General features: G+C 39.4%; 1 protein-coding gene across 6 annotated transcripts; it reads left to right on the forward strand.

Annotated features, from left to right (window-relative positions):
* The first annotated feature begins 9,350 nt into the window (after positions 1-9,350).
* NPM1 (nucleophosmin 1) lies at positions 9,351-25,618 on the forward strand. 6 transcript variants are annotated; one of them, XR_009539667.1, is made up of 12 exons: positions 9,617-9,898; positions 11,945-12,024; positions 12,517-12,636; positions 12,969-13,062; positions 13,672-13,778; positions 13,877-13,944; positions 18,379-18,436; positions 18,789-18,872; positions 19,718-19,819; positions 21,947-22,021; positions 23,609-23,693; positions 25,262-25,618. XR_009539667.1 is itself a non-coding variant. In XM_060144182.1 (11 exons), exons 3-11 carry the CDS (start codon positions 12,571-12,573, stop codon positions 25,298-25,300), a joined length of 693 nt encoding a protein of 230 aa, XP_060000165.1. In that variant the 5' UTR covers positions 9,351-9,484; positions 11,945-12,024; positions 12,517-12,570; the 3' UTR covers positions 25,301-25,618. The 6 variants fall into 6 exon arrangements, 4 of the variants coding, with proteins under 4 accessions (XP_060000165.1, XP_060000163.1, XP_060000164.1 ...); XM_060144182.1 differs by lacking the exons at positions 9,617-9,898; positions 23,609-23,693 and adding an exon at positions 9,351-9,484; XM_060144180.1 differs by lacking the exon at positions 23,609-23,693 and having other exon boundaries at positions 9,622-9,898.

Raw genomic sequence — 25,618 nt, forward strand, 5'->3', positions numbered from 1 at the left:
GATATGATGCACTGAGAAGGACACAGCATTGCTTCTGTGATATTCTTAACAAGAATGCATAACTTAAATTTAATCATGAGGAAATCTCAGCCCAACTCCAGACAAAGAATATTCTACAAGATAGCTGGTCTGAGGAACTGTTTCACATTGAAGGAGAATGAGGAGATATGACATCTAAATGTGCAGTGTGATTCTGCATTGAACCCTGGACCAGAAAAGTGATATTAGCAGGACAATTGGTGAAATGTGTATAAGGCCTCTAGATTAGATAATAGTATTGTACCACTGCTAATCTCCTGGCTTTGACAATTATATTGCAGTTATGTAAGATGTTAACATTTAAGGAAGCTAGATGAAAGGTATGCAAAAATTCTTTGTACTAGTTTTGCCATGTATTTGAATCTGGAAAAAAAATCAGCCTTTGTAGTCTGGGGTTGCCTCACCACAGCAGGCAAAGTCCTCTTGGAAAAGTCCTTTAAAGACTTCTCTATGCCCATCGACAGATGAATGGATAAAGAAGATGTGGTACATATATACAATGGAATATTACTCAGCCATAAAAAGGAATGAAATTGGGTCATTTGTAGAGATGTGGATGGATCTAGAGACTGTCATACAGAGTGAAGTAAGTCAGAAAGAGAAAAACAAATATCGTATATTAACGCATATATGTGGAACCTAGAAAAATGGTACAGATGAACCGGTTTGCAAGGCAGAAATAGAGACACAGATGTAGAGGACAAACGTATGGACACCAAGGGGGGAAAGCGGTGGGCGGGTGGGGGTGGGATGAACTGGGAGATTGGGATTGACACGTATACACTGATGTGTGTAAAATGGATGACTAATAAGAAAATAGATAAAGAAAAAAAGAAAAAAAAAGACTTCTCTAGCTTGGCTACTTCTGGATGTGCCAACTTCTAGAAGGGTAAGCCAAGCCCACCACAAGTCTCTTTGCTTTGCCATCATAGGCAGCTCAAGCCAGGTTCTAGCCGTCATACTTTTCCAGGCAAGAGTCAGGCAGCAGTCTCTGGAGTCACCTAAAGTCTGGGGGGGGACCTAGGTCAAGTTTTTCAGAACTCTCCGCCACACTTTGCTCCAATCCATGGGGCTAGTGGAACTTCCTGACTTGGCTTGAGGTAAAGGCAGAGAATAACCCTCACTCTAGGCCAACAGCTCCTTTCAAAGAAATCCTCTCTCCCCTCTCCTCGAGGACTTTCTTGGTTGCTTTTCTCTAGTCTGGAGATGTCTGATGGGCTATAGTCCATAGGACTGGTTTAGCTACCTCCTAGTAAGTTTGACATGGACAATAATACACTTTTTCATCTGACTGGAGGCTGAACCCAAAGCCTGAGAAAATGATTAAAATCCCATTTAACATCTTGTAACACCTGCAACTAAAAACATTCCCAAACATTTTCAAATGAAAAAGAAATAGTGACTTCCCTACCAAACCTTTCTTTTGTTTTGTTTGAAGAGACTCAATGGCACCCTTGTAAGAGATTAGTGCAAATACTTCTGAAAGTAAACGGAGCTGCTGAGCTGCCTACCAGCTGCCTCTTGATTAGAAACACTAGACAATGAATTTGAGCAAGGTAGACAAGAAACAGCATCTTACTTAAGAAAGCATATTTGCAGTCAAAATTTACCTAAAAGAAGAGGTTCTATATAAGATATTAAATATCACTGTATCATTGTACTACTTAATACAGTTCTGTATCATTTAGGAATGTGTTAAGCTTACTGAAAGTGGCCAAGGAGCAGATGGGGTCTTCTTCTTTCTCATATAATAAATTCAGAGGAGGCATTGCTTACATTGGTTCAGCGGCTCTACAACACCATGGAGAACCAGCTCTTTCTATTTTTAACTCTGTCATCTTTAGCATATTAGCTTTCATCCTTATCATTTTTGTCTTATGGACATAAAATATCTACTCCAACTCCAGAAATCTTATTCCAGGTAGGAAAAAAGAGATAGGGTGAGGGGATTTTGTACGTCTCTCTCCTCATCAGATTCCTAATTATTTGTCTTACCCAGAATATATCACAGAGCTACTGCTAACCATGAGGGAGGCTGGGATTTAGAGTATTAGCTTTCCATTCTGTAGAGGAGAAGGGCAAGGGGGTCAGGACTGGGTGCTGAGTAAGTAAAATTACAGTGTCTGACATGGGTGCTTTGCATATACTTGTCATTCAATAAAATTATGTACATAGAACAAATGTGTAAAGAATTATCCATATTATAATGGCCAATGAAAAGTGGCTTTTAAAATAATAACAATACAATAAACAGGTGTTTTTGCTCCACTGAAAAATTTTAGTGGAAACTGCAGCTTCAAACCTTAGGTTAAAAAGCAACAGACTGTATGAAATGGGAGAAAATATTTGCAAATCATATATCTTATAAGGGGTTAATACCCAAAATACATAAAGAACTCATACGACTCAACAGCAAAACAAAAACACAAACACAAACAATCCGATTAAAAAATGGGCAGAGGGTCTGAATAGATATTTTTCCAAAGAACACAGACAGATGGCCAACAGACACATGAAAAGATGCTCAACATCACGAATCATCAGGGGAATGGAAATCAAAACCACAATGAGATATCATTTCACACCTGTTAGAATGGCTAACATCAAAAAGACAAGAAATAACAAGTTTAGGAGAGGTTATGGAGAAAAGGGAGCACTTGTGCACTATTGGTGGGGATGTAAATTGCTATAGCTATTTATGGAGGTTCCTCAAAAAATTAAAAATAGAACTACCATATGATTCAGCAATTCTACTTCTGGGTATTTATCTGAAGAAAATGAAAACACTAAGTCGAAAAGATATCTGCACCCCCATGTTCATTCCAGGAATAGCCAAGCCATGGAAGCAACGTAAGTATCTATCAACAGATAAATGCGTAAAGAAAATGTGATACATAAATCACAGGTGGAGCAGTTGCAGGCCTGGACTTTGCCCCATGGCAAACTGGTGAGCCAGCAAATAAGCCACCGTGAGCGTGAGCCACAAAAGTACTGGCCCCAATCTTCTAGGCATAAAAACCAAAATGCCTGCTTCTTCTCTTCTGCCTACCAAATTTCATGTGAAAATATCTCTTGTCAACCAACCTAACCAAAATAAACACAGAGGAAAGTTCAGCCTAGCCAAGTTGACCCCTTATAATGCTACCCAAAGCTAGTAAAAACACAAAGTGATGCATGCACGAGGCTGTTCATTGCTGTACTGATTGTAATAGCACAAGACTGGAAACAACCCAGATGTCCATTAATAGGGAACTAGATAAATAAACTAGGGTACATCTATACTGTGCAGCTGTAAAATCGGATGTGAAAAAAAAGTTTTTATATGCTGCCATGGAGTGATGTCTAAGATATATTGCTAAGTGAGGGAAAAAGAAAAAGGAAGATGCAAAACAATGAGCATAGAATATTATCTTTCATCTAAGGGAGTATTTCCTAGCTCTGTCTATTAAAAAGTCCTAGAAAAACAACTAACTAAATAGCAATGAGCACCTTTCACAACCAGAATGCTGTATCTAACACTTCCCACTAAAGGATTCAGTGGGTCCTTAAAGAAATGGCTGAATCTATCTCCAGGACAGGAAATGTATAATGTTAGCCTGGAATATTCTATTGAGGCAGGAGATAGATGGGCCCAGGTCAAACAGCTGAAGTTCATAGTTTGTCCCCCGTGGCCAGAAACTCCATAATAGCAGACACTCCATAAAAGCAGGACGATGGAAGAGGCTGGTCTTTGCCCAGATAAGAGATAAAAGACCACATATTCCTCATTCTCGAAGTCAAGGAGACCTTCCCGATTACACATGTGCAGAAAGGCTCCTTGGAGGTCAAAATGGAGGGGGCGCCACCCCATAGTAAGTGATGTCAACTACCCATAGGCCTCTTTGCTAGAATCCATCTTAGCTAAGAGATGTGCACACACACAGGGGAGGACCTTGAGATATACTAAATACGGACTCAGAACCAGGCAAAGCAAGATGACTGGTCAAAGGAAACCTGGAAGAAATACCCCATAAAAGTAATTCAAACTACCATGAAGGTGCAACTCTCTCTCTGAGCCCACCCGTGTGTCTATCCACACGTACTGTACTCTTTTTCCTCCTAACAAACGCTTTACTTGCTTCACTACTTTCTGTCTCTATGTGGAAATTCATTTCTACACAGCTGACGGGCCAGGGCCTTGTCACTGGTCCCTGGTGGTCTGGTGGCTAGGATTCAGCACTCTCACTGCCACTGCCCAAACTCAATCTCTGGCCGGAAATCGAAATCCTGCTTCAAGCCACTGCAGGCCAAGGCCACCCAAGATCACTATCATACCAGAAAGTAGGAAAGCTATCAAAGACTATTGGAGTCATTTCACGAAGAATCAAAGCCAACTTGAAGGGACTCTCACTGCCCAAACTGGGCCATTACGAGCATCCCTCCCCCCCAAAAAAGGGAAGGAAGATTGAAACACTGGTTATGTTTAAATTCATGTGCACATAAAGATACTAAAAAAAGAAAAAATACAGGGTACCACCTATTATTCTGAAAACAAGTAAATAAAAGGAGAGATGCAATCATTTATGAACTATTTTTCTAGTTTTCAGGGTAACCAAATAGTTGATAAGGGAAAAGTCTCCTTTACAGAAGAACTTCAGCCAATAATTGTAGAGGGAATGATAAATTAGAAGGAAGGAGGCAGCTTAGAAAAATGGAAGGAAGCAATGGTCAGTTAAAACTCTTAGGTGAATGGAAGACTTTATAAAGGAAGAATCCAGCTGATAATACCTGAACTTGACATCACAAAAAGAGAGACAACCAGACATTATGTGCACCCTGACACAACATGAGGTATTCTACGCATCTATGTATGAAGTAGTCTTGTCAAGAAAGTGAACATGATCTTGGTGAAGCCTCTACATCAGAACTGTCCAACACAAATTTCTGCAATGATGGAAATGTTTTTGTGTGCTATCCAATACTATATCTAATACCATAGCCATTAGCCAATAGCCACTTAGCTATTAAGCACTTAACCTGTGAGACTGAGAAATTGACTTTTAAATTTTAGTTAATTTTAATTACAGTAAGTCCCCTGCAAACAAGTTCCCTTCTGAGAGCATGTTTGTAAGTCCAATTTGTTTGTAAGTCCAACAATGTTAGCCTAGGTACCCAACTAACACAATCGGCTATATAGTACTGTACTGTAATAGGTTTATAATACTTTTCACACAAATGATACATTAAAAAAACACAAAACATAAAGAAAGCATTTTTAATCTTACAGTACAGTACCTTGAAAAGTCCAGTAGTAGAGTACAACAGCTGGTGCTTCTTAGCTGTACCAGCTACATCACCTCTGCTTTTACGCTTGTTTCTGGACATCCTGGGCTTGAAATAAAGATACTGTACTACTGTACTCTATACAGTAAAGTACACAAAAGCACAAACACTTGTAGAGGATGCACACACATGACAATGTACGTGAAACATGTGAACTAACGTGACTGGACATGCGAACACAGTTCGCATCTTTGAAAGTTTGCAACTTGAAGGTTCATATGTAGGGGACTTACTGAAATTTAAATTTAAGTAGCCACATGTAGTTAGTGGCAACCACACTTGACAGAGCAGCTGTAGGTCTACTAATTTATAGAAAGGATAGGGGATAAAGGGACATGTTAAATGATAACACATCTCAGTGTACAGCATGTAGACCTTGTTTGGATCCTTATTCAAACAAACCAAACATAAGAGACAACTGGGGAAATCTGAACTGGATAATTCATAATATTAGGAATTATTTAAAATTTTTACTTGTATCAATGATATCATGTTTAAGCTTTAAAAAATTGTTCTCTCTCCAAGATTCATACTTTAGTATATAAGGTGAAAATGTATATGTCTGGGATTTTCTTTAAAGAATCCATCAGAGGGACTACCCTGGTGGCAAAGTGGTTAAGAATCCGTCTGCCAATGCAGGGGGCATGGGTTTGAGCCCTGGTCTGGGAAGATCCCACATGCCGCAGAGCAACTAAGGCCGTGCGCCACAACTACTGTGAATGCGCTCTAGAGCCCGCGAGCCACAACTACTGAAGCCCTAGAGCCCGTGCTCTGCAACAAGTGAAGCCACCGCAATGAGAAGCCCGCACACTGCAATGAAGAGTAGCTCCTGCTCGCTGCAACTAGGGAAAGCCCACACGCAGTAACGAAGACCCAATGCAGCCAAAAATATAAATAAATAAGTAAGTAAATTTATTTAAAAAAAAAAAGAATCCAGCGGAGGTGGAGGGGGAAGGGTGGTGGGAGGGTATACATGAAACAAGATTAGCTATATGTTGATAACTGTTGAAGTTTGGTGATGGGTATATGGTGTTCATCATCATATTCTTTCTATTTCTGTGCATGTTTGAAAATTTCCATCGCAGAATGTGTTAACAAATGAAGAGATAAATAAAACCTAGAATTAAAAGAATAGTATATATTTTATCTTATGGAATATTATACAACTCCTAAAAAGAATTCAATGGGCCTCTATATATTATACCATGGAAAGAAGGCTAAACCACATGAGATGAAGGGAAGTTGCATAACAATTACTATGGTCTGAATGTTTGTATCCCCTACCCCAAATTCATGTTGAAATCTTAAGCCCCAATAGTAATAATATTAGTAGGTGGGGCCTTTGGGAGGTGATTAGGTCATGAAGGTGGAGCCCTTGTGAATGGGATTAGTGCTTCTGTGAGATTCTGCAGAGCTCCCCCTAGCCCTTTCCAACGATGTGAGGATACAGTAAGAGGTTTGCAACCTGGAAGAGAGTCTTCCCTTGACCAGGCTAGCACTCTGATCTTGGACTACCAGCCTCCAGAACTGTGAGAAATAAATTTCTGTTGTGTATAAGCTACCCAGTCTTTTTTGATAGCAGTCTGAATGGACTAAGACAGCAATATAGAAAGTATGATCCTATTTATAGAAACAGTAAAAAGATGCATTTATATGTACATATATTTGTAAGTAAATACCTGCCCTTTAACGTAGAAGTCCATTTCTTAGAACATATTTACAAAATTATTTTTAGACATCCAAAAGGATATATGTACAGATACTTAACTGTAGTGGTCTGCTTGGGCTGCCATAACGAAATACCACAGACTGGGTGGCTTAAACAACCAAAATTTCTCACAGTTTTGGAGGCTGGGAAGTCCAAGATGAAAGTGCCAGTGGATTCGACTCCTGGTGAGGGCTTTCTTCTGGCTTGCAGATGGCCTCCTTCTCACTATGTCTTCACACAGTGGAGAGAGAGAAAGCTCTGGTGTGTCTCTTCCTCTTCTTATAAGGGCCCTAGCTTATAGATTAAGGCCCATCCTTGTGACCTCACTTAACCTTTATCACCTTTTCCATGTTCTATCTCCAAACAGTCACATTGAAGATTAGGTTTTCAACTATGATTTTGGGGGGAACACAAATATTCAGTCCATAACATTTACGAAAGCATTATTTCTTATAGCAAAATTATGGAGACAATTTTTGTGTCCATCTACGGAGAAATGGATAGTTAAATTATAACATATCCATATTATGACTAGTTTGGACAAATGTCCAAAATATATTTTTGAGTATAAAAAGCAAGTTGAACAGTATATGAATCACACACATTAAAAAAATACCCAAAAAACCCCCTAACTATATAATCCATCCCCCCCCACCCCCGTTATATATAGTCTGGAAGTATAGTCATTCAACTACTAACAGTGATTAACCTTAGGGAATAGGAATGGGGATATGAAAAGAGGGGCATTTAACTTTTTCACTTGTATAAGCCTAAATACTTCTAATTTATTTAAAAGATAATGGGCATTCATTACATTTGTAAATCTGAAAAATGCAAAAAGTGGTTTTTTAAACCACTTGATTCCATGAGATATCTAAGTGCCTGAAATATTAAAACAGCAAACGTATTTATATAACATGAGCTATGCCTCTCAAATGATTGCGGCTCTGTGCAGAGCTGCATCGAATAATCACGGTCCAGAGTCCAGAAACATATTACAAAGTAGTCCCAACTTTTACTTGCATGGGCTCAAAGAACATTAGCCCCTTCTCCACTATCCTGTAGCTCCTCTCTTGAGACTTTCTCATTCTAAACGTCTAAATCCTCCTCAGCCACAGTCCTGTCCTCTTTTTTTTATCAGCCTTCCTCAGTTCCTTTAAATAGATATCCTTGCAAGACTCAATTTTTCTCTAGCAATCGGTCACACTCTGCGTTTTAAAAGATCCAAGAACCAGGCTGGTGAAGACTTTTCTTCAATTGGGGGAAGGGAAAAGGTGAGGAACAGCTTAGTCTATTCACATATTGCAAGCATTGATTTCTCCAAATTCAGAACTGTCATTCTGTTAACTAATAATTGGGTCATGTGTATTATGGTTTATCTCAGGTAGATTGTATTCGGGTAGGGAATTACTGTCACTATTTTTATTCCTTACAGTACTTCTTTAATTTATTGTTTGGGCCATTGACGTAAAAAAGATACCTAGGGGAATCCTGGGCACCAGGGCCCCGGGGCTGCGGTTGGGGGAGGGATGGTCCTCAGTTTGTCAAAGTGTAGCTTAAGTTGCTCATTTCCAGGCTCACTTCCAAATAGTCTAATTAAGGTTTATGCATTTCTTACAAGTCATATGCCTTCTTTACAGGTCAGAACATTCTTAGAAATCCTGAGGATTCAGAACTGCACTGCCTTAGACACTGGACCCTCATATAATCCTCTGAGCTCTTTCAGTTGGATGTTAGTATTCGACTTCGAACTAGAGAACCCTGTCTATAATCACTTCATCTGTTTGGGCACCTTCCTAGCGGTCCGTTTCCTTGTCTGCAAAGCGGGGATAGTCGTGTGTGCCTCACAGGACGTTATGTGGGGACATGTTGTGGCTATATAGCCCTGTTAAAACCTTCTGTCTGGAGAAATCACCCAGGCTTGGTTCCTGCCCTGCTCATGTGGAAGAGGCCGACTTAGTCCCCTTTTGTCCCCAAATGACATAATGAGGAAGGATTTCAACTTCGAAGATGTTTGCTCAGAAACGACAGAACGATAAAAACAGAGTCGAATAAGTCTGGCCAGCAACTACATCTTTTCTCTCCAACAGATAATACTGCGTACGGTCCACTGTCTCTGGCACCTCAAGCTTTAACTTTGGGGAAACAATGAATTCTGCGCCCAGGCCTTCAGGCGAGTCAAAAAACCCGAAGTGGTTATGCTTGTTTGGAGGCCTGCGAGGCACGAGGAGACGGAGAAAGGTGAATCGAGCTGCTCTCTGACTCACAACCGGCTCGCCCTCCGTACCTAACACAGCTAACTGTTACCGTCGCCATTTTGCAGGGTGGGCTGCGCAGTCTCCTCTAGCAAGGCCCGCGCGCCTGAGCCGGAGAGGACGTGGAAGGCTAGAAGGCGGGGAACGCGCGCTACCGGGGGTAAGCACGCGTGCGCACAGGCGGCGGCTGCGGCGGAGGGGTGGGGCCGGGGTACGAGTGCGCGTGCTCGGTGGGAGCCCGCGAAGTACCTGGAGGAGGTGGGGGACGAGGTAGAAAGGAGTGAGGTTGAAGAGCGCTTGCGCGAGAGGGCGACCGTGCGGGGAGGGGGGCTCCGGAGCACAGGCGCGGAGACGGGACTTAAGGAGCTCTCGCGAGATCTCCAGGTTGCTATATATGTGCGCAGGGAACCCGCGTCCTTTCCCTGGTCTGATTCCGTCCTGCGTGACTGTTCCTTCGAACGGTAGTCTTTTATCTCCGTCCACTTTCTCTCCCACCGAAGTGCGTGCCACCAACCCATGGAAGATTCGATGGACATGGACATGAGCCCCCTGAGGCCCCAGAACTATCTTTTCGGTAACTGCTGGGGGGTTGGAGCGAGGCCGAGCAGGGCCTGCAGGCTTTGGTGGGGGGGCGGGATCCCACTGAGGCCTGGGTTAGCGAGGAAAGCTAAGCAGGCTGGAGGCCTGAGGGAGTGGGAAGCGAGCAGACGGGGTCCTGCCGCCTACAGGATGGGGACCCAGGAGGGGCGAGCCGGAAGCACGGAGGGGGGTGGGAAGGAGGGGCGGCCTGAAGGCTGAGGCGTCAGCGGTCCGAGGCCCAGGGCCTGAGGTAACGTGGAACCGACCGGCTGAGGGTTCGGCCGTTACGCGGGGCCCATGGTGGAGCTCCGGGCACAATTATTTTCTGGGGTTTTGTGAGTTGGTAGGCTTCTCATTCCGGGCGGGTGCCTGAGGCTGAGCTCCGCGTTGATGGTGTAGGAGGTTTTGTGGGTTCGTGGTGTGAGGAGGCTTGGGCCTCCTTTCTGGACGAGAGGAACAATTGAGCATGGCGTTGTCCTCAGGCCTCAGGGTCAGGAGCTCTCGACCGAGCTTCGGCCCCGGTGCCTCGGCTGGTTGCTGGGGGCAAGGGAGGTGCGGCCCGGCCCGGCCCGGCGTGAGGAGGCCGCGACCGCTGGGGAGCACGTGGCTGCCACGTGGTTGGGGGAAGGAGGGGGGTGTGGGCGCTGCATCCGGGGCTCACTGGTGTCTTGTCACCCCAAGCCTGGGGTCCTGGGGCTTGATTGAGGCTGGTGGGCCGGAAATGTTAGGTGAAGTGGTTGGTAGCTCCAGGACTCTTGGAAGCCTTTTGTTCGGTGCTTAACATCTATGCTGGTAGTTCTCATTTAGAGAATCCTCTTTCTGTTTCACCGCGTCCACCTCGCGGAGGAGGTACTGCCGCTCAGAGAACCGAAGTGGCTTAACGAAGGTTGCACTTGTAGGAAGAGACTACATCTAACCCCATGACCCTTGCCTCCAGATCTGATGCATTACAAATGATTTGGGGTGGGGGGTGGCTAGGGAGGGAGACTGGCGGAGGCAGCCTTCTGTTAAACTGGTAATTGTATGCCAGGGTTTTGGGATTTCCCCCCCTCGAGCACACCAAGTACCATACTAAGGGGCCTTCGTTGGTTTTTCAGTCTCACTAAACTGAATTGTTGAAGCCTTTGTGTCAGGCTTTAATTTAAAGTAAGTGCAAATCCTCCCCCAAATTAATTTTGTTTCCTTATATACTATGCTGAGATTTGTTAATTGAGCAATAACAGTTAAGCATCTATTCCAGTAACTATTAGGTGACAACTAAATGGGACTATTTAAATTAAATAAAGTTTAATTCTGATGGTATTTAAGACAATTTGCTTTTTCATGAATGGTAGTAGTAATATGCACTATGCATTAAGGCTTTTATTTCTAGCATTTTGAAAAGCTGGCGTTTCTGATCAGTTTACATCAAAATTTATATCAAAATTTTTGTGTTAACTCTTGCTATTGGAAGTATCCCTAGGATATTTCTATTGTCTTAAACATAATTTCTGAACAGAATTTAATGTACATCATTTCTGTTACTTCGAAGATGGAATGTTGACCCCTGTAATGAGTTTTAGTTCTTTTACATTTGTAGTTTTTCTGTTGTAAATGCAAGCTGTTGATGTAGGTGTTTGTGTAACCATTGTCATTTCTAAATTTGGCACCTGGGAGTTTTGGTAGGTAATTCAACTTTAAAATAATATATATATATAATATATATATATATAAAATATATATGGGATTTTATCAACATTGTATGTTAGGGTTGGTTTCAGTTCTAGGTTTACTAAATTTTTGATTCTGTTTCTACATGAGAATACTAGTGTAGTTGAGCATAAAATAATGTAGTGGGAAGTGGAATTTATAAAGCTCTGTATGGATGTTATTTGATGTTTATATTTTGTGTTCAAGAAATCCAGGAAGAGGTACTTCTGCCTTGCCTTTTGGTAGCTAGAATAGTAAAAATTAGTTCACAAGTTAACTTTTTGGTTACACACACTGAATTTTGAGTGTTATTTTTCTCCTTGTTATAGTTGAATTTTTTCTTCATTTACAGGTTGTGAACTAAAGGCCGACAAAGATTATCACTTTAAGGTGGATAATGATGAAAATGAGCACCAGTTATCTTTAAGAACGGTACTTAAACTTTTCAAAATAAACTACTTAACATTTCTTGATTTCAGTCTCTTAGTTCCTATTCGTGTGGATTAATACTTATTTTACAGCAGTATTTTTCTTTCCTTATTTATGTTCTTCGCTTCTACAGTTGTATTAAAATGCCCTTCAGGGTAGTGATAAATATAAATCTTATTTGTTCTCCACAGACACTAGCCTATAGCCTACTACTTAACTTCTAGGTGGCCAGTAAAAGGTGGTTTGTACTTAGGCGTGGGTGATGACATAAACATCTTTGTCATCAAATGCATTTTTATGTAATTGTTAAGATTTACCAAATATGAGAAATTGTCAAAGTCACATAAAACTTGAAAACAACATTGTGCTCAAGTCAGTTTCCCATCAGTGGTAATAATGAAAGGTTTATAATTGTTCTGATTTTTTAAAACAACTGGTTGGGGGGGTTGTAAAATGGTGGAAACTTAAGTTGAAGTACTGTTCTTCTATTCACAGGTCAGTTTAGGGGCTGGTGCAAAGGATGAATTGCACATTGTCGAAGCAGAGGCAATGAATTATGAAGGCAGTCCAATTAAAGTAACACTGGCAACTTTGAAAATGTCTGTGCAGCCAACGGTAAGGGCACATTTACACTTTGGATTTTATGTCAGATTCTGATTCTGTTGCCTTAAGGTGAGCGTCATTTAGGTTACAAGGAGATTGGGGAATTTGGTTTGGTTTTTTCCTAGTAGTCACAGCTGCATATTCTGTCACTGGTGTTGACTGATCATCGCGGTGGTAGCTGCTTGTTTATCAGAGGTGGGAAAAACAGGTTCACTGATTTGTTCATTTGGCTTATGGGTTTGCTTGTTCAGAAACATTTTTAAGTTATGAACAGATTTTATACCTAACATGTAACCATTTTTTTCCCCCACAATATTTAGTGATTTATAATTTCTTCTTTTTAGGTTTCCCTTGGGGGCTTTGAAATAACACCACCTGTGGTCTTACGGTTGAAGTGTGGTTCAGGGCCTGTGCATATTAGTGGACAGCACTTAGTAGGTATGTTATTTTTATGTTATGATGCTTATTTTTAATGCAGTTACTTTGTTCCCAATTTGGACTTTATAAAGCATGCTTAGTTCTAGTATGGCTGTCTGTAATAGGTTCAAGTGGGAATCTAGGGGCTTCCCTGGTGGCGCAGTGGTTGAGAGTCCGCCTGCCGATGCAGGAGACACGGGTTCGTGCCCCGGTCAGGGAAGATCCCACATGCTGTGGAGGGGCTAGGCCCACGAGCCTGCGTGTCCGGAGCCTGTGCTCCGCAATGGGAGAGGCCACAACAGTGAGAGGCCCGCATACCACCAAAAAAAAAAAGAGAGAGAGAGAGAGAATCTAGTAATTTATAACTAGAAAAGCCTGGTGTTTTGCATGTAAAACCTAGTAATGAGTATTAGTCCACCAAATTCCTTTTAAAAATTTTTGTTCTTTTTTTTTTATTATTTTTACTGTTTTTCTAATAGAATCTGAGTTTTAAAATACTCATTACTGTGTCTTATCAGTGCCCTGAGTTCTTGCTGTTGATTGAATTTTAATTGTTTTTTTTTGAGTTTTTTTTTGAGTTCTTGCTGTTGGTTGAATTTTAATAGTGGCTAATAAAGAATTTTATTTTAGCTGTGGAGGAAGATGCAGAGTCAGAAGATGAAGAGGAGGAGGATGTGAAGCTCCTAAGTATATCTGGAAAGCGTTCTGCCCCTGGAAGTGGTAGCAAGGTTCCACAGGTACAGATGCAATTTACTATACATAATTTATTCTGGCCTTTAGTTTGGTAGTTTGGATTAGTACTTACTTACGAGTGTGTGTCCAATTATTTTTTAAGAAAAAAGTAAAACTTGCTGCTGATGAAGATGAAGATGATGATGATGACGACGACGATGATGATGAAGAGTAAGTAGTATGCTCTTAGAAACCTGACATTGTTGTATGGGGGGTTATGAAAATGATTTACCAAAATCATGATTAGTGGTTGTCAGTTTGTGTTAAATGAGCTGAGTTAAAGGATGGAATATGCAGCACTTCCCAGATGTATTTGACTAGGTGCCTTTTTTCTGAGGAAGGTTTAGTGGACACATTACTGCATGCTAAGTCTGGTGTATTTTACGCTGAACAGTTTATAATGAATGGGTTGGGCATAAAGAGAATCTGAATAGTTCCAGCTATATTCATTTTGTAAGTTGTCACTTGAGGATTTTTTTTCCCCACAAAGGATTTTGGCATATGGTTGTCCTGGTCCTTATGAGAAAATTAGATTCTAAAAGAGAATAGGATTTTGCTGGAGAACTTAAAATTTGGTTGTGAACAAGATTTGATATGTTTGTTAAACTAGGTCAGACTATGGTAAAGTCACAAACACTATGGAATAAAATGCTCCTCATAATTAGTCTTTCCTATATGCAGCCATATCAGAAATTTATTAATACTGAATTTTTAATTGCTTGTCAGCTTTGTTCTTGATTTCTCAGGTTGGTCCAATATATATTTACTGAAAACAATTGAAATGGAATCTAAGACTCTGAGAGAACATGCACTAATTTGATGATCAGATCTGCAAAGTAGGTTTTCAGTGACCTCAACTAGCCAAGCTGGTAGCCCTTTAAAAAGGCCTTTGAGCATGACAGTGGAAGCAGAAAATAGGAAAGAGTTGAATGCTTAAAAAATTCAGGGGGCTTCCCTGGTGGCACAGTGGTTGGGAGTCCACCTGCCAATGCAGGGGACACGAGTTCGTGCCCCCGTCTGGGAGGATCCCACATGCCGCAGAGTGGCTGGGCCCGTGAGCCATGGCCGCTGAGCCTGTGCGTCTGGAGCCTATGCTCCGCAAAGGGAGAGGCCACAACAGTGAGAGGCCCGCATACCACACACACACACACACAAAATTCAAAATTACCTGCATGTTAAACTTATAAACAAACTCAATATAGTTGGTGTTTGTTACTACTTGACTATGCCTGAGCTTTGGAAGATTTCCTGTCTTTAAAATGGGGATAATTTCTGATGTAACTACAGTGTAAATAGTTTACGTTCTTGTCTTCCATGTCTTCTCTAAGCTGTCTTTTAAGTTAGGTGGTGAGGGAGGAATGAAAAGTGTAGATGGTGACAAGGTCCAAATCGGTAAGTTTTCATAAAAGGGAAAAAAGGGTAGTCAGATACATGTATAAGTAGAGGCAGTTAATGGATCCCTTGAGGATAACAAGTCTTAGAAGATTCCATTGGTTAGGGGGCAATGAAAACGTTAAGAGGAGCCCCAAGGTTTGTTAGTTAAAAGTAGTTATTATGTGGAAATTGTAAGCCATAATCCAAGAAGGCTTGGAACCCACAAAATAAAAGGCAGATCAGTTGGTTCTGTTCTGGGAATGGAAGGGGTATGGTATGGGGTTGGTTGACTGCTGTTGATGTAAGCAAGAAAAGCTGAAGACCATGTAGTACATTAAAAGTTAGTATGACCAACACAACATTGTTAATCAACTATACTCCAATATAAAATAAAAAGTTAAAAAGAAAAGTTAGTATGGCTTACAGATACATCCTGGGTGGATTATTCTGGGTGGCCAGGGAGCTATAAGGGGTGACTTAGGAGGACAGTTTTTAGGGGGCCCTGAAAATGTTAGGCGTTCAAGCATGGCTGGCATGGGGCCCCCGTGGGGCCAGAGTGGCCATTCCCCAAGTGGCTCATGGTGATGGCTGGGTCCTGGGGCAGCATGGGCTGTGCTTTCTTACAAGTTCAGTGTTGTTTCCACAGGGGCCAGATCAGGTGAGGGGGTGGTGGGGAGTGTTCCTTGTTTTTCATTGAGGTGGCAATGGGATTTGCCTAGGTGCCACCCAGGAAAATATCTGTTACTTAAAAAATAAAACAAAGGGTGGTTCTCCATAAACACCCTTTTCTCCTATTTTATTAGGGAATATCCTAATAAAACTGCTTACAGTAGTGGTTTTATAGAAACCATTGTCATCTTTTTTTTAGTGTGGGGTAGCCCATGCAGGTATTGGGTGCTAGGGCCAAAATTGACAAATCACTGTTAAAAATTACTTAAAAGACGTTATATGCCTTTAAATGTATACTACATGATATTTTATCCAGTTAACATAGCAGATTTTTTACCCCTGTATTGGAAAGAAGTGTTTCTTTGGTTGCACATGGGTGAAGTTACTCCTGTTTTTTATTTAGACTATGTAGTGTGGAAGAGAAACCATTTTGGCCAGTATATAATGTTTGGTTTGTGAAGTAATTACAATTTAAACCAATTCCACCATTTGCTGATTCGTACTTATTCGTGGACTTCTCCAGTGATTGGATTTTTTCCCCCCAGTTCCTCCATTTAGAGTGTACAGTTTGGTGCTTTATAGTGTATATGCACAGTTGTGCAGCCAATTTCAGAACATTTCATCACCTCAGAAAGAAACTATGCTATAACCCCTCATCTTCCCCAGCTCTAGTCAACCACTAATGTACTTTTTGTATTTTATAGATTTGCCTGTTTTGGATATTTCATATAAATGGAATCATACAATATGTGCTCTTTTGTGGCTGGTTTGTTTAACTTATCACAATGGTTTTTTTTTTGTTTTTTTTTGTTTTTTTTGCGGTACGAGGGCCTCTCACTGTTGTGGCCTCTCCCGTTGCAGAGCACAGCCTCCGGATGTGCAGGCTCAGTGGCCATGGCTCACGGGCCCAGCCGCTCTGCGGCATGTGGGATCTTCCCGGACTGGGGCACGAACCCGTGTCCCCTGCATCGGCAGGCGGACTCTCAACCACTGTGCCACCAGGGAAGCCCTATCACAGTGTTTAAGATTCATCCTTGTAGCATGTAGCAGTACTTTTACTCGTTTTGTATTATTGAACTGTAAGAACTTTTTATATATTTTGGAAACAAATCCCTTATCAGGTAGAATTTACAAACATTTTCTCCCATTCCATGGGTTGTCTTTAAACTCTGTTGGTGGTCCTTTACAGAAAAACTTAAATTTCATAAAGTTTGGTTTATTTCTTTTATTGTTTTCGGTATCAGACCTAAGAAACCATTGCCAAATCTTCAAAAAGTTTTATAGTTTCAGCTCTTACCTTTTATCCGTTTTGAATTGATTTTTGTATCTATTGTGAGGTAGGAGGCAGTTTTTTTTTTTTTTTGATTGTGGATATCCAGTAGTCCCAGCACCATTTGTGAAAGACTTTTCCCCATTGAATGGTCTTTGCCCCCTTTTTGAAAATAGTTACCATAAATGTATATTTACTTTTGGACTCTTCAGTTCCATGTCTATCCTTCCGCCGGTGAAACATTATTCTGATTTCTGTTGCTTTGTACTTTTTATAGATTTTAGTTTGTAATTACTTAATGTGAATGCTTCACCTTTGTTCTTTTTCAAGATTGATTTTGGCTACTTTGGGTTCCTAGAGTTTCAGTGTGAGTTTTAGGATCAGTTTCTATGGAGATACCAGCTAGGATTCTTTTAGGGGTTGTGTTAAATCTGTAGATTAATTTGGAGAGTTGCCACCTTAATATTTACTGGTCCATGAATTTGGAATGTTTCTATTTATTTTAATTTCTTTAAATAACTTCATTTTCAAAAATTTATTTTCAGTTGTAAAAAACAACACCATATTTCCCATCTTAACTGTTTTTTAAGTGTGCAGTTCAGTAGCGTTAATCATAATCACATTGTTGTGTAACGTCTCAAGCTCATCTAGTTACACTGAAAACCATAACCGTTGAACAAAAAGTCCCCATTTCCACCTCTCCCCTGCCAGCCACCAGTCTACTTTTGGTTTCTATAAAGACTGATTCCTTTAGATACCTCATATAAGTGGAATCATACAGTATTTGTCTTTTTGTGACTGATCTTTCACTTAGCATAATGTCCTTAAGGTTCATCCATGTGCTACATTTGAGGATTTCCCTAAGACTGCATATTCCCTGATATATATACGTATATGACATTTTCCCTACAATTTGTTTATGAACATTTGGGTTGCTGCTTTTTTGGGGACGGGGGGCGGGTTGGCTCACACCGTGCTGCATGCGGGATCTCTTAGTTCCCCAACCAGGGATTGAACCTGTGCCCCGCTGCAGTGGAAGTGCGGAGTCCTGACCACTGGACTGCCAGGGAATTCCCTGGGTTGCTTCTACCACTTGGTAATTGTGAATAATGTTGCAGTGAAAATGAATTTGTGTTCAAGATTGTGCTGTCAGTTCTTTTGTCAACCCACAAAAGTTTGAAAGCTCTTCATGCTTTGAATGACTAAACTTGTAGGTTCATCCACTTCCTGGATAAGCTTTCTAGATTTGTTGAGTGCATTGAATCAGTAATAAGGACTTATTTCATTTGTAGTGATGATGATGATGACTTTGATGATGAGGAAGCTGAAGAAAAAGCTCCAGTAAAGAAAGTAAGTAAGATACAGTAGTATAAGATTATCAGAAATAGCTAATAACAAAATGATGGGAATTTTTGCCATTGGCTTGTTTTGTGGTTATTGAAAATTGTCTTAGGAGAAGATGATCTCATACTTCAAATTTTTCTTGAGTAGGGCTATCCTGGAAACTTTTCTAATAGTGGGGAATTATCTATTTTCTTTATATAGCCTTCTGTCTGTTTGTTAACCCTTTTGTAATCTTTTGTCGAAATGGTTTTCTCTTAGCCTGACTGCTGCTTTTGCCATGGTTTGGGGCAGTTTTATTTGTACTAATATGTCTGTTATGTAGGGAGGGGCATTGACTAAGATTAATTTGTAATTGCAGTCTGTACGAGATACTCCAGCCAAAAATGCACAAAAATCAAACCAGAATGGAAAAGACTCAAAACCATCAACACCAAGATCAAAAGTAAGTGGTAACATACAAATACAAGCTCCATTGAAGTAGTTAGGTTCTTCTGTGGAAGAATCTACTTTTAAAAATTTGGTAGGTCTTTGGAGAACGCCTGTAGCTGGTGTCGAAGAGCTAAGATGTGATTATTTTATTGGTAATCACTGTCATATAGTTAGACAGTTGACCCTTGAACAACATAGGTTTAAACTGCATGGGTCCATTTATCACAGTTTTTTTTTTTTTTTGTAAATGCTACAGTACTGCATATCCACGTTTGGTTGAATCTGGATGCAGAGGAACCACAGATGTGGAGGGCCGACAAGTTATACACAGATTTTTGGCCACGTGGAGGGCTGGCGTCACCTGTTGACATTCAAGGGTCAACTGTATATTGCCATGGCTTTCTAATGGGGGAGAAAGCCGACAAAGATTTTTATTGTGGTACAAACAGTTGTGTCATATAAGGGTTCTTGCTTGTTGAAAGGTATGTTTATCGCATAGTGCAGTTTCTGGTGCTGGCCGCATGTTGGGAGATTATCATTTAAATGCTATGGAATGGGCCCCAGGCATCAAGCTGCGGTAACTTTGTTGCTTCATTCTTGGGGACCTTCTGGTTTCTTTTTTTGATAATATACTTTAAGTGTAGAACTGACCTTGTGTTGAATATAAATGCAGGCTCAGACTATTTCCTATTCCTTTCTTAAGCAATAATTTAAAAATAATTGTTGAGACACGAATTCATTTAACTAAATTCTGGTGTATACTTGTTTTTACAAAGGACTGTAAGAATTTTGTTGAGAAAATCCAGGTAGAGTGGGTCTTAAGAGTTCTTATGATGTTAAAATCGCCTTTTTTCCCAGGGTCAAGAATCCTTCAAAAAACAGGAAAAAACTCCTAAAACACCGAAAGGACCTAGCTCTGTAGAAGACATTAAAGCAAAAATGCAAGCAAGTATAGAAAAAGTGAGTAAAATTGTCTTCCTTAAAGGAACTAAATTGGTAATTTTACCTTTTTGGGGTTTAGAACAGGACTCTTCCTCATTTTTTATAGTTAATATACTTGCCCTTGTGTGAAATTATCTCAAAAATGAATTACTAGTTACTTACATTAATTTATAGTCTCTGTTGATTTTCTTGCATATTTGAAGTGACATATGCTTTATTTTCCATTATAAAAGGAATACAAGTAAGTTGATTGTAAGATATATTCTTACCTTAGATGTTAAAATGAGAGCATTTCCCTTCACCTGTTCTGGTCATGAGATGCCACAGTACCAGCAGAGGGCGTTTGAGTCTTCTAAAATTGCAAACAGCTAGAAAAGTAGTCTTTGGCCGCTTGGTGTTGTAGTTTTTAAAAAAATTACTTGTGTTTGACTGTAGTCAGAAACATTCTCCAACAAATTGAGTCATTTCTATTTGCCATTTGCACCAAGATGTCACCAGGCAATACGTGTGATAATATCTTGAATTCTTGAGTGACTAACGTGTTTACATTTAGTCTCCTTTTGTCTTAGTGGAAATGTGTGAAAAGAGGATTAGCTTTTGTCCTACTTGCCTTGCTTGATTTGGGGTGGGGGGGATGCACTTAGTAAACTTTAGTGAACTCTGGAGTATGGAGTAATTGGTTTTAATGCCTTGAAACACATTTGAGAGAAACTTTAAAATTCTGTGAATATTCTCAGACCCCAATTATTGAGAATAAATGCGGGATGGTGAGGAAAAGTTACTGACTCCCTTTCCCTATGTTTTTTCTGTGCTCTCTAGCTTCTACATGGCTTCGTAGATTTCCTTTCATTGTGCAGTTATGAGTCAGTTGGAAAACTAACATTTTAGAACCAGAATGTATTTCTTGATTTTGCTTTAGTACTACTGTAAACCTTTTAGCCTTCCTGGTATCGCTGCTTTATTTTTATCCCTTGCGTACCGTTCTAAAATGACATTTTAGATACCCCTCCCCCTAATTTTAATATGGTCCTATCTCCTTGGTTTAATTGCAGGCGCATTGAACAATCCTGGGCACTACTGGTAAATTAAGCCCAAAGATGGGGAGAGAGGAAAAGGAGAGACAAATATAGTCCAAACTGAGTATCATCAACAATCCAGACTGAAGTCTTCTATTTTAACTCAATCCCCTTTCCTGTTTTGCCACCCACCCATGCCCCCCTTCCAGGCTGGAAGCAATCTCTTGATCTCCTAAAACACTTTCTTTTGACTGCTGTGATCCAGTGAACCTTATACTTTGCTTTCTATTACTTGTGCATTTGCCTCACCTCTTTGACCGTATTTTAATCACCTTTGTATCTCCCTAGCTGCTCAATAAATATTTGAATCAAATAAGAATGTATGTGACAATAATTTAAAAGTGTAAATTATAGTGAGGTTTATTTTCTAGGCGATGAGGCAGTTAAGTATCTTACACCATACCTGAAGCCTTCTTGATCCTTTTAAAATGCACAGAAGATTCAGGTTACAAGGAAAATCAAAATTTAGTTATCAAAATAGGAAACAAAAGTGAAAAAATTAGTGCGTTAAGGTAATTCCAGAGCAGAGATAAGTATAAACATTTCAAGATTTTTGAAAATATTTGGTGACATAAACTTTGAAAATAATTTGGTGTTACTACTATTGTGCTTTCTTCCCTGTGTCCATAATTGAAAGGAATGGCGAAGTTCAGAGTTTAGTGAAATGTATTTGGTCCTGGGTGGTAGAGGATGGTGATAAAGCCGACTTGTTAGATAAATACAGTAGGCAGTCAAGTTGATGGTTGAGTTCCTGAAGAATCACAAGCATAGCTTATACTTCGTGTTTTTAGAGTGGCTGGGTGGGGGCAGGGAATTTGAAACTTGGACAAACCTTATTCAGTATGAGAGTACTTCTGGAAGACCTAGGTCCTAATATGTTATACAAACATGTCTTTCTAGGCCTAAAAAAGGATTTATTCAGTATTAAAATGAAGGAGTTGAAGAGACAAGGAACGAATCACAATGATCCATATAATAAACAGCACTCAAATCTTTGAGGAATTTCTAACAATCTCCCTCAAAAACAATGTTTCTATACTTACCCTTAATAATGCTTTTGTCTCAATAGGGTGGTTCCCTTCCCAAAGTGGAAGCCAAATTCATCAATTATGTGAAGAATTGTTTCCGGATGACTGACCAGGAGGTAACTGAACTTTGTTGGAGACATGATCAAATCCAAAATTTTTATTGTGACTTATTATGGCTATTTGTTTAGTCTCTTTAGGTGTTGGCTTCTTTTAAAATGTTCCTAACCACAGACAATACTTCAGATTAAATACATGGAAACTCTAAAGAATTTAGTTGGCAGAGACTGAGGAGATAACTTTTTTAGTACATTTTTCCCAGCTTTTATATAGTTGGTAAATTATCTCTTGGTTACTGAACTCAGTTTTGCTTTTGGTACTATGTTGGCTAAGGAAATGAGCTGCGGTTTTCCTTGCTGCTCCATTTGGCTACTTGGGTCAGTCTGTTCTTTGCTTTCTTGTGAGTTGGCAGAGATGATTTTCTCCATAGATGTTATGAGAAGCACATTTTGCTGAAATCAACCGAAGTGTAAAATCAGTTGAGTTAGATCTTGTATTTCTTAATGTGAAGAAGGTATTTCGTCAATAGAAGAAAATTTTTATTTTCTAAATAAATATTCTATTTATTTTAAAAATAAATTTATTTTTACTGTCTTATTTATAGTTGCTGACTCGCAGATGGTAAAGGAAAATGTAAAAGCAGTTACACAGGGTTGCTAGGCATCATGTACATACAGGACATATTCTGTGTTTAATGGTTTTTGTCAGCGCTCCCTAAGTCTCCTGTATTCAGCTTTCTTCAATAAATCAAATTTGTTATTTAGAGATCTTTTTCTACCACAGTATTTAGTACTTAAATCACTTAAAATGGCAGCACTATTTTTCTCAGTTTGAAACCCTTTCAGTGGTTTAATACTCTTTACTTGTTTATTGTGAATTCAGCCTTCCTTGTTGTGGTCACGAGATGACCAGTTTCAATCTTTTCGATTCTTTTCGTTGCTATTCTGTTTTTGTGTATATTTGAATCCCAAAAAGCCAGTGTAAATTATGTGAATTTCCTGCGGACATTGAGTAAACATAAAAGTCCTTTTAAAACTATGCAGTGTGTAACTGTCAATTCAGTATTGAAAATGGTAGAAAGTGAGATATATAAACCATCATCTATAACAGGTAAGCATAAGAGATATATAATTTTTTCAGCTAATACCAAAGGAAGTGGTAAAATAAAATTTTTGATTAAGAAAAATTCACGTGAAGATAAAGTAACTAAAGTTGCAAGGGCCTTCCAAACAGCGTAACGTCAGTCTTGCAGCTGAAAATGACTGAATTCACTGCTATCAGAAATCTTTTCTGACTTAAAAACTGAAAGCTGTTTTCAAGTGCCAGGATGAAATTTCTGCAATAATAAAAAATATATCTCAGTTTACTATTATGAAATTATCAAAACACTGAATATGTCACATTTTTATGGCATAGCTGCAGATGTAAGTAATCACAATGTGTAAAATACCTTCCCATTACTTGTGCAGTTTATCTTCTGCAAAAGAGTTGTTTATGAGGATTTGGCTAATAAAATCCAGATGGAACCTGAGAAATAATAGCAAATTTTTGCAGAAACTCTTGAATTTAAAGAGTTAATGAAAAAAATTGTACTGCCTTTTGTGGAAAGACTACAGATAAAAACCTTGCTGAATGTTTATATAAAGGTGCAAGCAGTATTTACTCGAAGTTGAAGCAAAACATGATGTATTCGAAGGTGTTTTCTGTCCCATTCAATATTCTATATAATACGTAAGTCAAGTAGCATCTGGCTTTTTTTTTTTTTTTTTACATTAGATTGTCATGAAAATGTTCTTCAGTATTTGTATTCAACGTAATGATCAGCGAATGACTGATATTTGTTGACATGGTATTCAGTTCTCTTGCATTTGAAATCCAATGGCTGTGTTTAAAAACAGTATTTAAGAAAATCCTATTTATTTGAAGCACTGAAACACTTTGAAGAAAAGGCCCCCAAAGTTCTTTTAAATAATCCATTGAGTGAAACCTGCTTATTTAAATGTCTCTTCAGCAGTAGGACCACGTAAATTAAAAGAAGAGAAAAGTCATTGAAGTTCTCCATTGCTTTAAAAGAACTTGTTGAATCCTTTGAACAGTTGACAAAAACATCAAGACTGTTTTTTTTTAAGAGGCATTATTCATGAATAGGAAAAGAAACACCAACTTGAAGTAGATAATTAATACTGCACTTACATGATTGTCATTTGAAATGTTTTTTATCACTTGAAGATTTTGGCTCTTTTACATGGATGTTACTAAATACCAGCATGAGAACAAGTAGAATGAATTATATGTTGAAGAGGGATGTAGAAATTGATGAGGGATCTCTTCTTTTTGGTCATTGGACAATTTTTTTTATTTTAATTTTTATTTTTTATTATTATTTTTTTTTGCGGTACGCGGGCCTCTCACTGCTGTGGTCTCTCCCGTTGCGGAGCACAGGCTCCGGACATGCAGGCTCAGCGGCCATGGCTCACGGGCCCAGCCACTCCACAGCATGTGGGATCTTCCCAGACCGGGGCACGAGCCCGTGTCCCCTGCGTCCGCAGGTGACTGAACCACTGTGCCACCAGGGAAGACCTGGATAATATTTTAAATCATTAGACTTGAAGAATGGAAAAGCAAGTTAGTCATGGAAGATGGTGTTCTGTGTTTCAGCAGACCAGAAGAGCTTGTCTGAGTAGCTAATATGGCAGAACATGTTAAATGTATATAGTGTCTCATAATGCTAATGCTAGTATGTGTTCTCATTAATGAAATAATTTGGATGTGACCACTGTATAAACTTAAAATGTAAACAAAATATAAGACTGTAATTAAGGAATTTTATTATGCAAAATAAGGAACTGTTGATCCCACATCATCAGGGAAATATAACTAGAGGTAAAAAAAGATGTAACTTTGGTATATTTATATAGTTTATTTCAGATAAGTGTACTTACTTTTATGTGTGCCGTGTACAGGTGCATGTTTTTCTCTAAATCTGGCAGCCTGAAAGCAGATAACATGGAGGCAACATTGGCCTAAATATCTAAGTTGTTAAATGTATATTAGTATAAAAGTGATTTTGCGTACAGAAATCACATGATTTTATGCCTGAATCGAAGTATTTGAAATTAAATTATGCCTAAGTATAAATTTCCTTGAAATCAGTTCTTAATTATCTAGAGTGAACCTTTTTGGTGGTAGAATGAAAAATAGATATGTTGAATTGTACAGAGACGTGGTTTAATTTATTGGTGTGTATGAAGTGTTGTGGTTTTTTAACCACATTTCTTTTCTCTTTTTTTTTTTTCCAGGCTATTCAAGATCTCTGGCAGTGGAGGAAGTCTCTTTAAGAAAATAGTTTAAACAGTTTGTTAAAATTTTCCGTCTTATTTCATTTCTGTAACAGTTGATATCTGGCTGTCCTTTTTATAATGCAGAGTGAGAACTTTCCCTACCGTGTCTGATAAATGTTGTCCAGGTTCCATTGCCAAGAATGTGTTGTCCAAAATGCCTGTTTAGTTTTTAAAGATGGAACTCCACCCTTTGCTTGGTTTTAAGTATGTATGGAATGTTATGATAGGACATAGTAGTAGTGGTGGTCAGACAAATGGAAATGGTGGGGAGACAAAAATATACATGTGAAATAAACTCAGTATTTTAATACAGTA

This window comes from Lagenorhynchus albirostris, chromosome 3 (genome assembly GCF_949774975.1).
Source record: "Lagenorhynchus albirostris chromosome 3, mLagAlb1.1, whole genome shotgun sequence".
NCBI classification, from domain to species: domain Eukaryota; kingdom Metazoa; phylum Chordata; class Mammalia; order Artiodactyla; family Delphinidae; genus Lagenorhynchus; species Lagenorhynchus albirostris.

Excerpts from the sequence above, each read along its gene's own strand:
- NPM1 (XM_060144180.1), top strand. The coding sequence starts at position 9,841 with ATGGAAGATTCGATGGACATGGACATGAGCCCCCTGAGGCCCCAGAAC. Across the intron at positions 13,063-13,671 it reads TAGTGGACAGCACTTAGTAG|CTGTGGAGGAAGATGCAGAG; the intron begins GTATGTTATTTT and ends ATTTTATTTTAG. Across the intron at positions 22,022-25,261 it reads TCCGGATGACTGACCAGGAG|GCTATTCAAGATCTCTGGCA; the intron begins GTAACTGAACTT and ends TTTTTTTTCCAG.